Below are 17,558 nucleotides of genomic sequence, written 5' to 3' on the forward strand. Positions count from 1 at the left end.
TGGAAATATTTTTTTTCTGAATATGATATATTTACAGCTCACCCACTATGAAATCTTGCTGATTTTTACATGTATGTGTCTTGATATGAATTAACATAAAATTTGATTTATTTCGTTTTAATTAAGTACGTAGATAGTGGCGGGCTTTAAAGATTTTGACGAGTAGTCAGATTCAAATGTTATTTATTCTGGCGTTTAAACGCTGCCTGGAAAAAAAGTTCATTTTACAGTTAAATACATGTAAGTGTTGATTAATTAGGTATTTAATCAGATTCTTACTAAGACATATAGAGCATAAATATAGTCTTTTGTCAATGCATTAAAACAAAACACACATCAATATAGAAGTAAGCTAGTAAGCAATATCCTCAAAATTTGGCATTGAGAAGTTTCAAATTGTGTTTTGTCCTACGGATTTTTATTAAAACTGTACCAATGCAAACAATTATTTTAAATGTAAATTAATTGTTTGGAGGTATTTTTCATTGTCATTGACCACAGAATTGACTTCTAATATCTATTTATTACATTAAAAAAGTTATGTTAAACAACGATCAGAAGCAATGGATCAATTGGAGTCATTTTTGTCACTTAAACTTATTTGGACTTAGAAACAAATTGAATGTAATAAGAATATTTATAAAAACTGGTAAATTTCAAATAGGAATATTATTAAGAACTGGTAAATTTGATATATTTGCAATTACAGAAAGCAAATTAGATACAAACATATTGGATGATGATGTTCGAATCAAAGGTTAAAATGTTCCTCGTAGATATCGGCATGGAAGGAGTGTTTTTATATATGTCAATGAAAAATGGACTGAATCCAAAACACTAAAGAACAAAAACATTGAAATGCTATCTCTTGATATTAAACAATACAATTCAACCAAAATACAACAGTTACCCTGGTGTACAGGTCACCGGGCGTAAATGCTGACTAGATCTCGACGAATGAAAATGCTGTTGACGAATAAATAACACAAAGTAGTGAAGTTGTGAGGTGATTCTGCCATGCGATTTTAATATTGCTCTACTTAAAAACACTACTTTTAAATCGACGATGGAAATTAACGATCAACATCGCCCAGGCAAATCGAGTAACTCCGCATTCAGAAATTCTGATCGACCTATGTTATTTATCATTCTGCATCCAAAATCGGGTGTAATTCTCATAGAAATATATGATCTCTATCTTGTGTTGACACCTTTAGAAATAAAACAGGCAATGAAAATAAAGAAAATTTCTTCATTAGATATAGAAACACAAAACACGCCGATGAATACGCTTTTTCCCGACTTACCTCCAACGAACTGGAAGTCTATTTGAAATCTTGAGAATGTAAATATGTGATTAAAGATAGAATATTATCGGAGATGCGACAAAGTGTCTTTTTACAACAGGAAGCTTTAAAATCCCAATCCGACGAAGATTGGAGAGCATATAAGGCTGCGCAAAACCGTGTACGATTACAAATCAGCGAGGTCAAGCGCGAATTGTGAACGAGTTCTCTATGAACAATTTGTCATAAAGGAAGTATCTATATCTATTTCTAGATCTACAGGTTTAGATGATATTTTAGATAAACAAGGAACATTTTGACGCATATTATGAATTGTGTTCAATCAAGTGGTACGTTTATTGATGACAAGAACTGTTTAAGTATGTTAAAAACGAATAAACAGAAAGAAAAACTGAGTTTGAAGGAGATTTTTTTTACAGTTTTACTAAACCAATGTATACAGAAACATGGCCCGAGCCTTGTTCTACATAGCAAAAAATTTTAAGCACTTGATCTCGCTTATACTCTACTAATGACTGTCAAATTTTGATTGTTCATTTAAGATTACTGAAGTACGGCGGCCTGGAAGAACCAGTTGAAAAAAAAATAAATCTTGTTCGGACAAATAAGTTCTTTGTTTAGGCGATTTAGCCATTTGTTCGGACGAATTAGGATTTGTTCGGACAAATAAGTTTTTTGTTCGGACAAATAAGTTATTTTTTTCGGACGAATTACGATTTGTTCGGACGAATCACGATTTGTTCGGACGAATTAGGAATTTTTCGGAAGAATTAGCTATTTGTTCGGACGAACTAGAATTTGTTCGGACAAATAAGAGAGAGAGATTTCATTATCATGGACATGCAGATGTAAAAAGTCTTAATCAGCAGATCCAGGAATATTTCCCAATTAGTAGATAGGTGTTAAAAATAATTTTGTTTGCCCCCCCCCCACACTTCTCTTGAGATCTTGAAATGGATCCCCTTGATATGCTCATTCTAGGCAACGCAGATACCATAACAAATAATATTACTCCCGCCATTTATCGACATGCTAAATTTTGACAGATTTTGAGACTTGAGCTTATATTCTAGCAGCAAAATATGCCAGATATTGTATAAATTCAGGGGCATCGAAGGTATTTAATATTGCGGCAGCGAAATAATCGGTAAGTGGGGGTGGGGGGGGGGGGGGGGTGGCGGCGTTGAAACAGATTTAAGTTGTAATTCTACAGTGTGCGAATTGCAAGTTATTCTTGAATTTGATAAATAATATTGTCGCTTATTTGATGGCACTATATTAGAAACCAAGCAAAGTTGCACATAATCTTTATTTCTTACCTTTGACGACATAATATGTGTATCAAGATAACGTATCTCACATTTATATTAAAGAAGTTTATGTGCATCAACCGTACCCCTTAGAAAATTCAAATTTCTTAAATTTAAAAAGCAAAGTTACCTAAATAAGTCCAAGACCCCCTCCCCCCCCCCCCCTCGGCGGCAAACAAAGATATCCCTTAGACCCCCCCCCCCCAAAAAAAAACAAAAAACAAAAAACAAAAAAACAAAAACAAAAAAACAAAAAACATCTGCAAAAAACACAGTATAAGCACCAATTATGTCCACGTAAATTTGATTCAACTTATCAATCTCTGTTTAACTTCAAAGACGTTCAATAATCCTTAAATAGATTTCCGTGAATCAGTTGCTTATATTTTATATATATATTTTTATAGCTTATAAAATATATGAGATTAGTTGTTTTTAACTTACAATTTTAATATATTTACACTTGCAAATGTTTTCCATTATGTAACACTATTTAAGCAGTCCGATGGTATCCCTGCATAACATCAGCATGGGTCAAGAGGTCAAAGTGAATAATATACATTTAGGTAACTACTCTTCTATGTACTCGAACTAACCGACGCGACTTATATCGTAATTTAAGTATAATTTAGGCATAAATGAAATAAAATTATCTGTATTTTGTTATACGAAGTTTTATTCATCCATTTTCTGACACTATAAGTTACATGAATACCATTTATTGCGGGGACAACATGGCTTGATTAATTGTCATGTAAGATAGTTCAATCTTTATCGATTGACATTGTAACGAAATGTTCTTGAAAATTACAATCGCAATTTGTCAAATGAGTTAAAATCAGTTGTAATCCATCTCTGACTCTTATTACGAGCCTCAATCAAAATCGCAAACGCAATATTACAGACCTTTCGTGTCTCGTCCATTCACGTTCAAATGTAACACCTTCTGCTTCTGTCCGTTTTGTTCCATGAAAAAAAAGTTTGAATAGCTTGCCTCTATAATGTCAGAGAAAAATTATAAGCTCTGTAGTTTGAATCTGCGATAAAATTACCTCTGAAAAAGCCAAAGTTATGGTGGCATATCTCTGCCCCTTATGTGCAAGTTGTTTTTCTATCAAATATGTCGACATGCAAGATAAATATGTTGACATGCAAGATAGTTTTGTCAACATGCAACATATCTATGATGACATGCAAAAAAATTCCTATCAAATAAAATTTTCATAAGTCTCTAAAAATCTAAAATCTCGTCCACATGTGACATCCAAGATGCTGGATGCTACTTATTTATGTCGACATGCAACTTATTTATGTTAACATGCAATTTCTTTAGTTCGACATGCAACTTATTTAAGTCGACATGCAACTTATTTATGTCGACATGCAACTTAATTATGTTAACATGCAAGATAAATATGTTAACATGCAACATATATATGGTGACATTCAACTTAGTTATGTTGACATGCAAATTATAAGTTGCATGTCAACATATTTATCTCGCATGTGAACATAACTAAGTTGCATGTCGACATAAATAAGTAGCATGTGAACATAACTAAGTTGCATGTTGACATAAATAAGTAGCATGTGAACATAACTAAACTGCATGTCGACAAAAATAAGTTGCATGTGAACATAACGAAGTTGTATGTTGGCATAAATAAGTTGCATGTCAGCATATTTATCTTGCATGTTAACATGAATAAGTTGCATGTCGACATAAATAAGTTGCATTTAGCATCTTGGATTTCACATGTTGGCGATATTTGACATTTTCAATAATTCTCATTTGATTGCAATTTTCTTGCATGTCAACATAGTTATGTTGCATGTTGACATAACTATCTTGCATGTCAACATATTTGATAGAAAAATAACTTGTACAGAAGGGGCAGAGATATGCCACCCTACAAAGTAGACTCTAACGTGCGTTTATTACAAATTTCCAACCGCTCAACGACTTCAACAGAATTCAAGCTTCAATCTTTTTTCTAATTGTATAAATGAATTTTCTTTACTGTTTCACTTTATTATAATGAAAAAGCGTTGTCTTTGTCAATATTTTTTTATTATGATAATCAAATACTTGCAACATTTTTGAACTATTTTTTGTTACTTCATGTTAATGGAAGCGGCCTTCTAGGTCGTCACAAAAAGGAAGTATGGAACAATGTTATCGTCATAATTTGCAACAAACGTAAATATAAGAAATAAGGTATCATTTTTAGATGTATATCGGGATATAAATACGGGTTAGTACGTAATTAAATCTTCGGGTTTCTTAAATATACCCCACTTTTGACAATAAAGTAAACACTTCGCCGCATAATTGAACAAAATATATCATCGCCGCTCCAATGAACACGATCGCCGTTATTTTTATTCAGCTTTAATCTTTTGAATTCATTATTTGGCAAAATTATTCGAGCGAAGACCTCTTCTGCCGCCCTTGTTCGAACATCCTTGAATTATCAGTGACTAGTATACGTGTATAACATTTAGGTGCTATCATTTAAAGGAAAAACGACATTCAAGGAAAGCCCCGGGGTGGCTTGATCAAAGACCCTCTCCCTCTTCATCATCTACATAATTGCCAGATCAGATAGGCTTGTGAATTACTCATCAAAAATTCCGTGTTTATGTAAAAATATAACTTATTCGTCCGAACAAGTCGTAATTCGTCCGAACAAATCCTAATACGTCCAAACAAATAACATATTTGTCCGAACAAATAGCTAACTCGTTCGAACAAATAACTTAATCGCCCGAACAAATCCTAATTCGGTCGAACAAATCCTAATTCGTCCAAACAAATAACGCCCGAACAAGTCGTAATTCGTCCGAACAAATCGTAATTTGTCACAACAAATCGTAATTCGTCCGAACAAATAAGATTTATTTTTTTCTTTATCTAGCTCTTCCACGCCGCCTTACTAAAGCATAGTAAACAATCAAGATAAAAAAATAAAATTTGATCAAAATCGAGACCATGCCCCTTCTATTAAAATACAATTTTGTTTAATAATCTAGAGAGGGTGCATTTACAATTAAACTATCGACGAATTTTAAATAACAATCACATTGTAGTTATAGTCATTATCTCAAATGAAACCAAAATTTACTAAAATAGTTATAGAAAAATAGAAGATTTTTACCCACTAATTGCTTTTACATGTACGATTTCATAGGCGCTCTCTGTTGTAACCGAAATAAATTACCAGGTTTTTTCCTTATTGGGATTTGTTGAATATTTTAGCTAACATGACCATATTTATGGAATTCTTTAATTCCTTTAATGGGTGCTGCTGCTTACTATTTACTTACCTTATTATTTATAATGTAGGTGAATGCAAAGATTGTGGTACAATGCGGGTCACGATCCCGGGGTACATGAGCTACCTTGAAACAATATAGTTCATAATATATTATAAGACATGACATATATTTTTAGCATACTTGTGTTTTCTTAGGCTGTAATTTTCTGATGATTGGATAAATAACAGTATGAAGTCATAAGGATGTAAAGAAAGTACACTCTAACACATCTGCTTAAAGTTCTCTTTTCATTTTGCTAAATGTATGTTTTTACCCTTTTGCACAATTCGTAAAGCTTTAATCATAACGTCCGCATAAATGTGCAATCAAATGAAGTATCGTTGATTTTAATCATTTTGCTACACTGATTTCTTTCTGATGTTTCATTCTCAAACAACACATGGGACCAAGTTTTATTTCTCTAATCCCTCTTTTATGCTGTCATCTTTTCTATTTCGCCAACTGTTGACATCCGCTATTGTTCAGCATCATATTAAAGATGTATATATAAAGATAACATACATGTACCGTTTACATCAAAACGAAACATTTTGGTGTGATATCAAGTAAGTAGAGTCTCTAGAATCTGAGTACTAGTGTACTATATTGTTATGTGAAATAAACAAATTCAATGTTTCTTAGGGTCTGAAGATGAAGATCATATTAGTTTTAGTGCTTCTACATGGATGCCTGTGTATTGAGGATTCATCCACGTAAGTATAAAGATAGGTTTCTTAAAATTTTAGTTTCAGTTTGAATAGAAAAAAACATATAGATAAGTAGTTTTTTGGTCAGAATGTCCATTGCATTTTTCAGCACCCTATCCAAATCAACCAAATAAGATAAATCTATTTCTCACGATCAGATAAAAATAAAGGCCTTATCCACAACTTAACATTCGACATTATTTAAATAATAAGATTGAGATTGAGAAATACAGACCTGAAATTATTTGCTTCTTCAAGAGTATATGTATGATAAATAGGATAGCCTAGTTTTTCTTTTGACAAATTTTCTTACGGCCTTTCATGATCAATGAAAAACGACAAGCTTTCAAAACCTAACCATAAATCTTTAAATCACAATTTCTCATTTTTCGCAACACGTTGATTATTTGTTTGGTGATAAAAGTTAAAGATAAAAGTTGGTATGAAACATTCGATATAATTGTGGATAAAAGTATATTATAACAAAATACATTCACTAGTTTGGCTTTTTTAAATTTGTTAATATGTATTATATGACAAAAATATGTTTTTAAAAAATTGAGAAGGTAAAAGTTACAAAAGCCCCTGCCCAGCTAAAATCGAATTATTTACTTAACAGATTCGTAGGTAACGCTCTAACCCATTGCAATTTAAGATCACACAATTTGGAGAGAATTTAAGAAAAATTAATACTTGATTTCATCGTTCATTTCAAAAGGAAATGCATTATAATGTGAAAGTGTCCAATACTACCTTAAGGCAATAAGAGGGAACAAATATAAAACGCAAATGACAAAAATTGAGGGAACTAGCAACTTGGAGGTGTTGGCGCATTTGTCAGCGTCGACCGATTTGGACACGGTAGTCTCGAGTACATGTCCGGTCTGTCGCTATCGCAGTAGCCTTGTTATCTTAGGCAAGTTGCTTTACTTTACTGGTGCACTCTCTCCACTTGGGTAAACATGTGTACTTGGAACATTAGACTGGCTATATAAATGAAAAAGCTGCGTAATTTGACAGCTCTGCTTGAATGCTCACCATGGAGGTGGGATGCGATGGATTGCACAGGTCTCGCTAGGGGGTAATATGTAGAAGTCGTGCCAGACAGTGTACTTTGCGAGAAAAAAAAGTCCCTACCTTTTTTTTTTTTAACTCCCTTTCAAAATTGTAGAAGAATTCTAAAACACATAAATAAAAAAAAGCATTTTCCAAACTATTCGGCAACAACAAGAAACGGAAAACAAACACAATTAAATTAAACACCATTTGAATTTATCATCCGGTTAACTCGCATGCCTTAATCAATGCAAAATGAATATACATGTAGACTTTTTAGCCGTGTACTGAAATCTGAGAAGCTAGAGAAGGCTTTTTAACGGGAATATATTGGGATTTGTTCATACAACTGAATGAACATTGTTTAAAAATAAAGGTATTTAAACTATCAAATATCTTAAGACAGAGTATAGATTTTCTCAATGTAAGTTTCCTGGATTTAGACATCTATGAAAATTGCCAGCTTCTAAATACCGCCAGTGTGTCATTAGTCTAACAGTAAAAAACCCACCGAATTTGATATGAATACTTTCCTATATCTTTGCATTTGGATTAATAATAAAAACGAAACTTTTTAATACGTTGTAAAAAAAGTGGTCAAATAATCATTGTAAGGCATATTAAACACATGTCGTTTGTCATTCCAGGTCCCAATCACACCTTCAAGAGGAAGTATGTTCAATACAACACAAGGAAATGGGCTCAATTATGCGTGAATGTAAAAGATCTTCATATAATGAACACTTAGTATCCCCCCCCCCCCAAACATTGGCTGTTGCCTTACTTTATTTAAATGACAAGGTTATAGACTAGACAATTGATTTCATCAAAAATTTCATACAACTCCAAAATGTCCTTTTTTTTTTTTTTTACAACTGTCTTATAAAGTATTGTCTTATTACTTTAAGTGACTAATTAAAAAGTATACATGTAGCTTCTGATTTCCTCAGTCCCCTAAAATCTCTGTATCGTCTTACATTTAGTAAAGTGGAGTTGGAATGTGTATGTCACGAGATTAAATCCCGCTAGAAATTTTATATTTTTTTTACCTTTCAAAATTTTTTTAAAACACATTTAATGATACTGTAAAGATTAAAATTCTAAACCGGTGAAAATTCAAAATAAACTTCTAACCACATTATTATCAATAAGTGTTCGATTGCATCATAAAATTATCTTATAAACTTCAAATAATTTAATGCAGGAAAAAAAAACCCAATAAACAATTGTATGCATAAATTTTTCGCCATGAATTTCACAAATCTTGAATACGGCTATATGGACATCATTACCATTCAATATATTTTTTGCACATATGTAAGCAGAGAAGCGGATTTGTTATTAAAATTTGGCCTCCTTTTGCATATCTAGCCCCAGCCATTAGTCCTGGGTGTGGTAATGTATTAAATTTCAAAATTGTTATTCTTTTCTTCCTAGATATGCCCCAAACCAAATTATAAAAAAAAAATAGTAACAAATGCTCTTGTAGTTTTCAAGAAGTTACACTTCTTTTTAACGGATGACACCGGAAAAGATCAATCGCAATCTCCCACATCTGAATGACACAGATGACTTAAAAATGAGTTTTCTCTCTAGTCTCGGGGCTTTTGAAGATAAAGGTAGGAAGAATGGTAATTGATTGGTCAAAGATGGTTCCACCACCACCACCACCACCACCACTTCCTTACATTGGACATGACTATATACACTACATGCGGAGGAGGAGAAGGAGGTCGTCCGATCCTTACCCATTGATCCCTATCTTCTACAACAAGCACCCCACCAAGCATACCGATTGTAACAAAAAATTCAATGCTGAAATCATAAAGGTTTTTCAAGTAAGTTCAAGTACCGAAATTTAACCTGATAGTTTTAATTTAACTTTATTCTCTTTTTTACATATTAAATATAAATCCATCGCTTCTTTCGTTTTTGGGAGTTAATTTTCATCCTATGCAGTTACTATGGCAAACCGGATTTGAAACAGTGTTTTGACCTTAGCACACATCATCATTGACTAGGAAATATTCGATAATTTTGTTGTTATGTATTTAGAGGCATTGTTTTTTCACAGAAACTTATTTATAAATACATGTATATAGAAAATAGTCAGATTTTTATTGGTAGGAACAATTTAGATATTTTTGTTTCTAATTTCTAGCTTATTAGAGTAGATCTTTCTATATCGCAAACACTGTAATTGGTATTTATTACCAAATCGTGAAATGTGGAATTTTTTACCCAGATCCCCAGATCACCTTCTAACAAAAGACCAATTACATCCTCTTCACAAAAGCAATTGCCAACTCAAGAACGAACTCAAATTTCGAATACCACACATTCAAGGGACTCTATAATTAAAATGTTTTATAAACATTTTCATTTCGATGAAAAGAACAATAAAAATCTTTGTTCTCTTTTATTGCTTTGTTTCATTATTATTATTATTATTATTATTTTCTGTCACGTTTTCTCAAAAATGCTTCAGCCGATTTTGATAAAATTTTCAGATCTTATTCATGACAAAATTTGTAAGAAAATTACACGAGATATTTTTTGTCGTCACTTCCGGTACCGATATATTAAAGATTTAACGTTTTGCTTGTTCACAATTTTTCTGAAAAAGTGTTCAAGATAGGACTTTCAAATTTTCAGAGATGGTAGTAGTAAACGGCTGCAGTGCCCTTTGCATATCCTAACGTCCGCCGTCACTTCCGGTCGTCACCGGAAGGAAATGAAAAACCTTAGTTTTTTAATTTTTGGACTTGATTTTTTTTTAATTTTCCATTCCATAGAGACTCTCTCAAAACTACCGAATATGAAATTTGTTTAAAAATCGATACACGCATTCTTGAGATTCTGGGCTCCAAAGGTTTGAAGTTATGGTCTGCGTAGATCAGTCTTTAGAGTGTTTGACTTGTGCCGAGGCGACCCGGGTTCAGTCCCTGAGTGCCGAATCTTTTTTCTCTTTTTTGTGTGTTTTGATTAATGATTTTATCTTTAAAATGATGGATTTGAATGTTTTCCGTTTTATTTTTGTAATAAATAAAAATATTAGCGGTTTTATTCAGTACAAATATAGAAATTTTTTTCTGTCAGCAAGTCTCTAAATTCCAACGCTCGTCGCATCGCCGACATCAAAGACATACCGCCGAAGCACCCCTGCAGTTCGAACGCATAAGAGTTCGCTGGGTCGCTTTGTCGGCATCAAAGAAATGCCGCCATCTCAAAGACTGTATGCACACAACATTTAGCAATGCACCCACGTAATTCTACACGGCTTAAAAAGGACTGATTAGTATTCATTCCCATATATAGATACACACATGCAGGAATACATGCGTTCATTGACATATCTTGCTTATATATTGATTTCCGGAACACTATAAAACACTATGAAATCTCTCTCTCTCTCTCTCTCTCTCTCTCTCTCATTCTCTCTCTCTCTCTCTCTCTCTCTCTCTCTCTCTCTCTCTCTCTCTCTCTCTCTCTCTCTCTCTCTCTCTCTCTCTCTCTCTCTCTCTAACCCTGACGACCGGGTGTCTGCGATACGGTGTGAAAACTGACCACCCGTGTTTGTGTGTTTGGGCCTAGGTATAAACAGATGTAAACACCGATCCGGGAAATTCCCTGTTAAAACAAAGAGTCTGATTATTCACTTTCGATAAAAAAAAATCATTATGGCAGGGTGGATCGGAATTATAATCATTTAACATCAGTTTTATAAAGTTATTTACAAAGGTCTACAAACATGTATATGTTCGCCCAAAAGCGGGATAAGTGATTAAGCATCGGGGTCAAAAATTTATAAATTTCCTATTTTATTAACCGATTGCCTAACACTGATCGTTGAGACATAACACTGGAGTATCGAGTGGATTCGGGAAAGGGGGGGGGATAATTACATGTTACCATGCTCCATTTGTAAGATGTATGTTATTTTATTTTCTGACTTAACTGACTTTTTTATCACACAGTGTTAGTCGGAAAAGACAAACTTGAGACAAAAAAATAATAATCGATGTATCAAAGAAGCAGATAAAATCAAAGTACTGACGGGAGTTGATTTCATCGGTTATTATTTATCTTCAAATCAACGATCGATATGTTATTTTGCTTGGCAAGTAGTTTATAATCTCTACTTAAATTACGCACATTTCTAAAACATTTTCTGACAAGAATTTCGATAAAACCTCTTTTGAATCATGTTGTGTAATATTTAAAAATAGAATTGATTTCATCAAACTATGTATCAGTATTCGAAATATTTCAAAAAGTGTATGTATCCAACCAATAATGAACTCTAGTCTCGGTCAACCAGATGCTCGGCTGTCTCCGTTAATCTCCGACAAGAAAGAAATATCAGGTCACGTGATAGCTTGATGATGCGACCTCTAAATATAGACTGACTCTCTGCTTGTCGGAGATGTACGGAGACAGCCGATGGTTGAACGAGACTATATTTAGGTCTGGCGTAGGAATACATACGGCTGCAAAAATTCTAAATTGTTCGTACTATTTACAATCTGACTATTTCTTAACTATTAATAAATAAGTTTCCTTTAAAAAATGCTTCAGCGTACATTACATCGAATTTATCGATTATTTTCAAGAACTAACTCTTGTCAGCGGTGATGATTTGTGCTTAGGTCCAAACACTGTTTCAGTTTTGGTTGTCCTGCGTATAATCTCTCTCAGATGGGGATCCGATTATCATTGATGAAATAAAATGATTAATATTATTGATGAAATAAAATGTTTTTCTATTAACTTATTTAGCAAAATCAAAATACTGAGGTGGATTGAAAATACATTTCTTATAACAACAGTTTCAATCCGATGTTTTCTCAGACGTCCGCGTCAATTTGTTCCGACCTGGGTTCAATCCCTGAGTGCCGACTCTTTTTCTTCCTTAATTGTGCTTCGATTCAAAATGTTGTCCCAGAGATGATGGATTTTAATAATTTTTGTTTTGAATTTTATCAAAAATCACAGTAACATTGTCTTTTCCTAGTATTAAGACATGTCTGTTGAAATCCTTAGAGAGGCTTACTGGAATTTGAGAAGGTGTTGAAAACGGAAGACCTCTTGTTGCTCGCAACGAGCGTCTAGTTTTGATTATATTTTCGATCAAATTCATTGATGAGTATAGATGCATCTTGCGAGTTTTTCTGGAACTCTTTACTTACAGTATACCTGACTATGATATTATTCGTATCTTTTAGAAAATATAAATAGCATGTGGTTTTAATAAAAACAAGTTTCAGGGACGGTGGAATACATAACAATTTCCAATTTGAACTTGCACAATGACTTGATAAGGTATAAAGTAACAATTATAATTTTGATTAATAATAGAAATGTTTAAAAAAATTAATGCTAGCGCTCTCGAGCGCTAGCAACTACGTTAGTCTTTTTCACTGGAATACGCATGCTCGACTCCATAGTAGGGGATTCTGGGAATACTGTACTACTGTAGATACACTGTACCATTTGAATTTCGTTTTATCATCTTCATATGAAGTTATGTGTTTTATTGTAAATGTCAAAAAGTAACAGTAGCTCAGGTCTTATAATGCAAAGTTATTTTCAATATATAAAGCTATCTTTATCTTAAATTCCTTCAAGCTCGGAAAACAACGTCGGATATGTTTTCCGAGCTTGTCGGAAAGTCCCGAGAAGATACGATTTCTTCAAAAAGGAACCAATGGTTCTTGAAATTTGTCACCTCGAAATTGAAATTACAGTTTATACATAATGATTAAGGCACAGTCAATGAGCTTTGTCATTGCCGATGTGAACCCACTCTAGATTCACAATTCTAAATTGAGACCCCACTCCAGCACAATTCCAGTAACCACTGTTCCTTCTTATTGTTAAAATTAGTCGATTCAGAAATTTAAACCAGTGTTTTAGAAATCTGCTTCTGTGTTTTGTCATGGCTACAGCGCTAGCTCACCAATCTTTTTAAAAGATAAGCTTGTTTAAATAAAGTTGAACTACATGGGAAGAGTGCACGTTTTCGACAGTATGTTTTGGAATTTTGTAATCAAGATGAACTGTGTCTTGTGTGCAATTTTTAAAAGATATTATTAACGTTGTTTAACCATTAAGAGTTGCATGCATGAATTTTCATAAATAACCATGAAGAAACGTGTCCTATTTGGTTGAATCAATAACCTATATTTGATTTGGATTTTGAGTTTCGTATTATTTTTTAAATTTCAAATCAACTACAATTATTCTCTTTTCAAATTTTTACAATAATGTTTCTTAAGTGATTGGTTAGATCATATATAAGACAACAATCACGCGTTGTTTCGTAGTTTACTTCTTTGTTTGTATATAACATTGTATTCTTTGTCCATTTCATTCTCAAGAAATACCCATCGTACACGACAAAGCTAAATCAACGGGATATAATCACCGTTTTTGGTTCAGACATGCTCCAAGAGAACACGGAGTTTTTCGCCACAGGTACTGGTTTTTGGTTTTCTTTCGTTCATGCAGATTTTAGCACGACCTTTTTTCACGAGCAAGCTTCTGTTCTTTCTATGTTTATGGTACATGTATGCAGCGATTATAATTTTAAAAAAAATTATAATTTAAATACATGTATAACTGTTTAACACAGTCATATATATATCATACTTGTTGAAACTGTAATGAAAAGTAACATTTGAAGGACATGTTTTTATTAATTTAACTTTAGCCATGAAGGCATATATTTTTTTAAGGTGTCCTCTTCCACGTATCATTGTTGCAACAGAGTCAATATATGTTTTAGGAAAAACTTTTGTTATAAATACGTTGTCATCGAAGGTTTTCAATAACATGTTGCATGACGTTTCCATAATAAGAAAGGTTTCCTTCTATTTTAGACCCTTCGCAGACTTTCTTAAATAAAAATTGACATTATATACTCTTTAATAGAGACCCCCCCCCCCCAAAAAAAAAAAACCAATACACAAAAAACCCCCCTAAAAAACCAAAAAAACAACCCAAAACAACAACAACAAAGGTATCAATGATAACGATCATTTCTTGTCACAAAAAGTATTTGCTTTGTCCAGAAATCTTCTGAAAGAACACGTTAGAACATTATGTATATAGAATTGATAAATAAGTAAATAAATAAATAAATTAGATTTAAAAATATTTAAAAAGCGATAAAGCATCAAATTATAGCACTAATTTTTTGCAGTTCAACTTGGAGCAGTTTCATGTGGGGATGCATGGAAGGTTTTGAGTGCTCGGAAATGGGATGATCTCAGCTCCTATCAAAGAGATCTACTAAACGATGGAACGTACTTACAGAACTGTGGTAGTGATACAACGGTCCTCCAGGAGGTAAGATATTTAATGCACGTGTAGATATGGTAATTTTTATAACTAAGTAAATGATTTATCATACCGACATGGTTTTGAAAATCAGTTACGAATATGTTTTGATAACATTATGAATTTAAACACCCGAACTCTCACATTTTACCTTAAAGTAAAAATTAGCATACGCGTAGCTTTTTGTATACAATATAGATTGTCTATACATACTTGTATAGCTGAATTAGTGAATATAAGAATTTAGCAGTTTGTCTTAGAAAGTTAGGTAGACGATAACGAGTGCAATATTATTCAGTGAACACAAAGACACAGTTCTATGCTAAAATTAAAAGGTATAATAAATAATGATTAAAGTGACGTAGACTTGATTTAATTAAGAGTCTTACATGTGGATACGATTACCAAATTGATTTTGTGCATGTTTTTGCCAATAGAAGCATCAAATTGCATGTTTAAAAACCTATTCAACAGAATACGAATTTCGTGTAAGATTTCCTACTTTTTAAAAAAAAAAATCGATACTAGCTTTCCAAGGAATTGCAACTACATGTATGTTTATTTATCAACGTAGGTGAAAAATACACTTTCCGTCTTTTTTGCACTGATGTACTTATTTTAATTTGCAGTGTTTTAAACCACCTGCAAACCGTCAATCCTCACTCGACAAGTACGCTTCCTGCTCCGACAGATTATCGTATTGTGAAACATTCCCTGACAATACACCTGCAAAGCTCGAGAAAAAAAATCAACGGGAGTTCAATTCTTGTCTCAACAATGTGAAAGTTATAACACCAGAGCCTCTGACAGGACCAGTGGCATAATGCATCCTTTAGAACTGTTGTAGGCATTTTCTCAGTTCTAAAAATGGTTCCTGAAAATACTTGTCATTGTGTGCAAGAATTGCACATTCAACAAGATCAGTTGAATAAAATTCACACAAACGGTCATTGTTTTGATCTTTATTAATTATATTTATTTATTCTATAGAGAATTTCTATTTTGTATAACCAAGTAAGGTTGGTATGTTTTTCGACCAATATCTCTAATTTTGTTTCGCTGTATCAATATTATGAAATATCATGCAGCAATTTCCAAAGCAAAGACGGTATATCACTCTTTCGTGAATTTTTGTGAAGACATGTGTCTATGATATATCTACAGCTTACCCATAGTGACCTCTTGCCTATTTTCATGTTTTGATATGAAGTAAACAAAATTATTTTATTCGGTTGAAGTAAAAAGCAGTATGGACGGGAGTTTAAAGATTTTAACGAGTAGCTAGGATAAAATATTATTTGTTCTGCTTTTCTACGCTGCACGAGAAATTTTTATTTTACAGTTTAATAAGTGTTAATTAATTAGGTATTTAATAAATTTTTTATTGAGTCTTAAGAGCGTTGTGGCAACGCACTTTGAAAAAATTACGCAGTTTGAAAAAATTTTCAAAGTGCGTTAAATTTTGGACAAAATCAACGCACTTTGAATTTTTTTTTTCAAACTGCGTTAAATTTTGGACTGAGTTCACCAACTTTGATTTTTTTTCTTCAAAAAGCGTTCTGAAGGTACATAAACATTTTTTAGTATCGACACTCTTAAAGCAATTTGAAAAAACATTTTTATACCACAAATGCTGGAAATGAATTTTTAATTTGTTGATAGTATGATGATTTGTTAACATATTTCGAACGGGGACGGGGGTGGGGTGGAAGTTAACCAAAGATACAGGTCAAATACCAGTGCGTCATTTAATGGATTACAAAAAGAAGGCCCCCTACCCCTCATTTTTCCTTCCAAAACATATGATATTCAGCAACTTTGAGTAAACATTGAAGTTCGGAAAAAGAAATATGCTCTGTATAAGTACATGCAGTGTTATTGAAAAAAAACGAGCTGGCCGAACAAAAATTTCCCCATTGGTATGTTAAAGAATCTATGTGTTTCAACAGTAACCCTCTTTTCGTATTCTTATTAAATAAATCACATCAATAAAAGAATATTAACATTAACGAACATTAAATTATTATAAACTTAAAAACAAGCATTAGGGTGTGGGTTTATTTTCTCGCACTGATCTTCTAAAAGATCATATTGTTTTTGATAAACAGAACTAAGGTATCCGTTTTCACGTCATATTTGCAATAAGCCAAATGAAATATATTATATATTGATCTCCATTATTCATATATATAAATCATATTCATTCGGGCATAGCCCAATATACCAGATAAGAGGTAAATTTGCTGCATATTAAAAAAACCGGAAAATGCAGTTGCTAAGCGATGAAGTTTATGTCATATGTGGATAATTCAAACCTCCCAATTTTTTTTTCTGTGTAAATTGTCGATATTGTCTTATGAGAAAAGAAAACATTCTCGTCTAGAAACAGTTTATCAAGTTAGATGAGAATGCAATGAGTTCTTTTTTAAATATATCACATTAAGCTAAACAAGGTTAAAACAATCATTTACTGTATATAAAACTATCAACTATTTTCACTAAACCATGAACATTTTTTT

The 17,558-nt window shown here is 32.7% G+C and overlaps 1 protein-coding gene across 1 annotated transcript; it reads left to right on the plus strand.

The window, feature by feature from the left end:
• Nucleotides 1–6,464: 6,464 nt before the first annotated feature.
• Nucleotides 6,465–15,989, plus strand: LOC105327257 (uncharacterized). Its single transcript, XM_011427606.4, has 7 exons — nt 6,465–6,501; nt 6,578–6,648; nt 8,346–8,416; nt 9,295–9,536; nt 14,079–14,175; nt 14,903–15,048; nt 15,669–15,989. Exons 2-7 carry the CDS (start codon nt 6,587–6,589, stop codon nt 15,861–15,863), a joined length of 813 nt encoding a protein of 270 aa, XP_011425908.3. The 5' UTR covers nt 6,465–6,501; nt 6,578–6,586; the 3' UTR covers nt 15,864–15,989.
• The last annotated feature ends 1,569 nt before the right edge of the window (nt 15,990–17,558 follow it).

The sequence above is a fragment of the Magallana gigas genome, chromosome 4 (genome assembly GCF_963853765.1).
Source record: "Magallana gigas chromosome 4, xbMagGiga1.1, whole genome shotgun sequence".
In the NCBI taxonomy this organism is placed as follows: domain Eukaryota; kingdom Metazoa; phylum Mollusca; class Bivalvia; order Ostreida; family Ostreidae; genus Magallana; species Magallana gigas.

Coding starts and splice junctions, on each gene's coding strand:
- LOC105327257 (XM_011427606.4), top strand. CDS start 6,587: ATGAAGATCATATTAGTTTTAGTGCTTCTACATGGATGCCTGTGTATT. Junction 9,537..14,078: donor AAATCATAAAGGTTTTTCAA/GTAAGTTCAAGT, acceptor TTCATTCTCAAG/AAATACCCATCGTACACGAC. Junction 15,049..15,668: donor ATACAACGGTCCTCCAGGAG/GTAAGATATTTA, acceptor TTTAATTTGCAG/TGTTTTAAACCACCTGCAAA.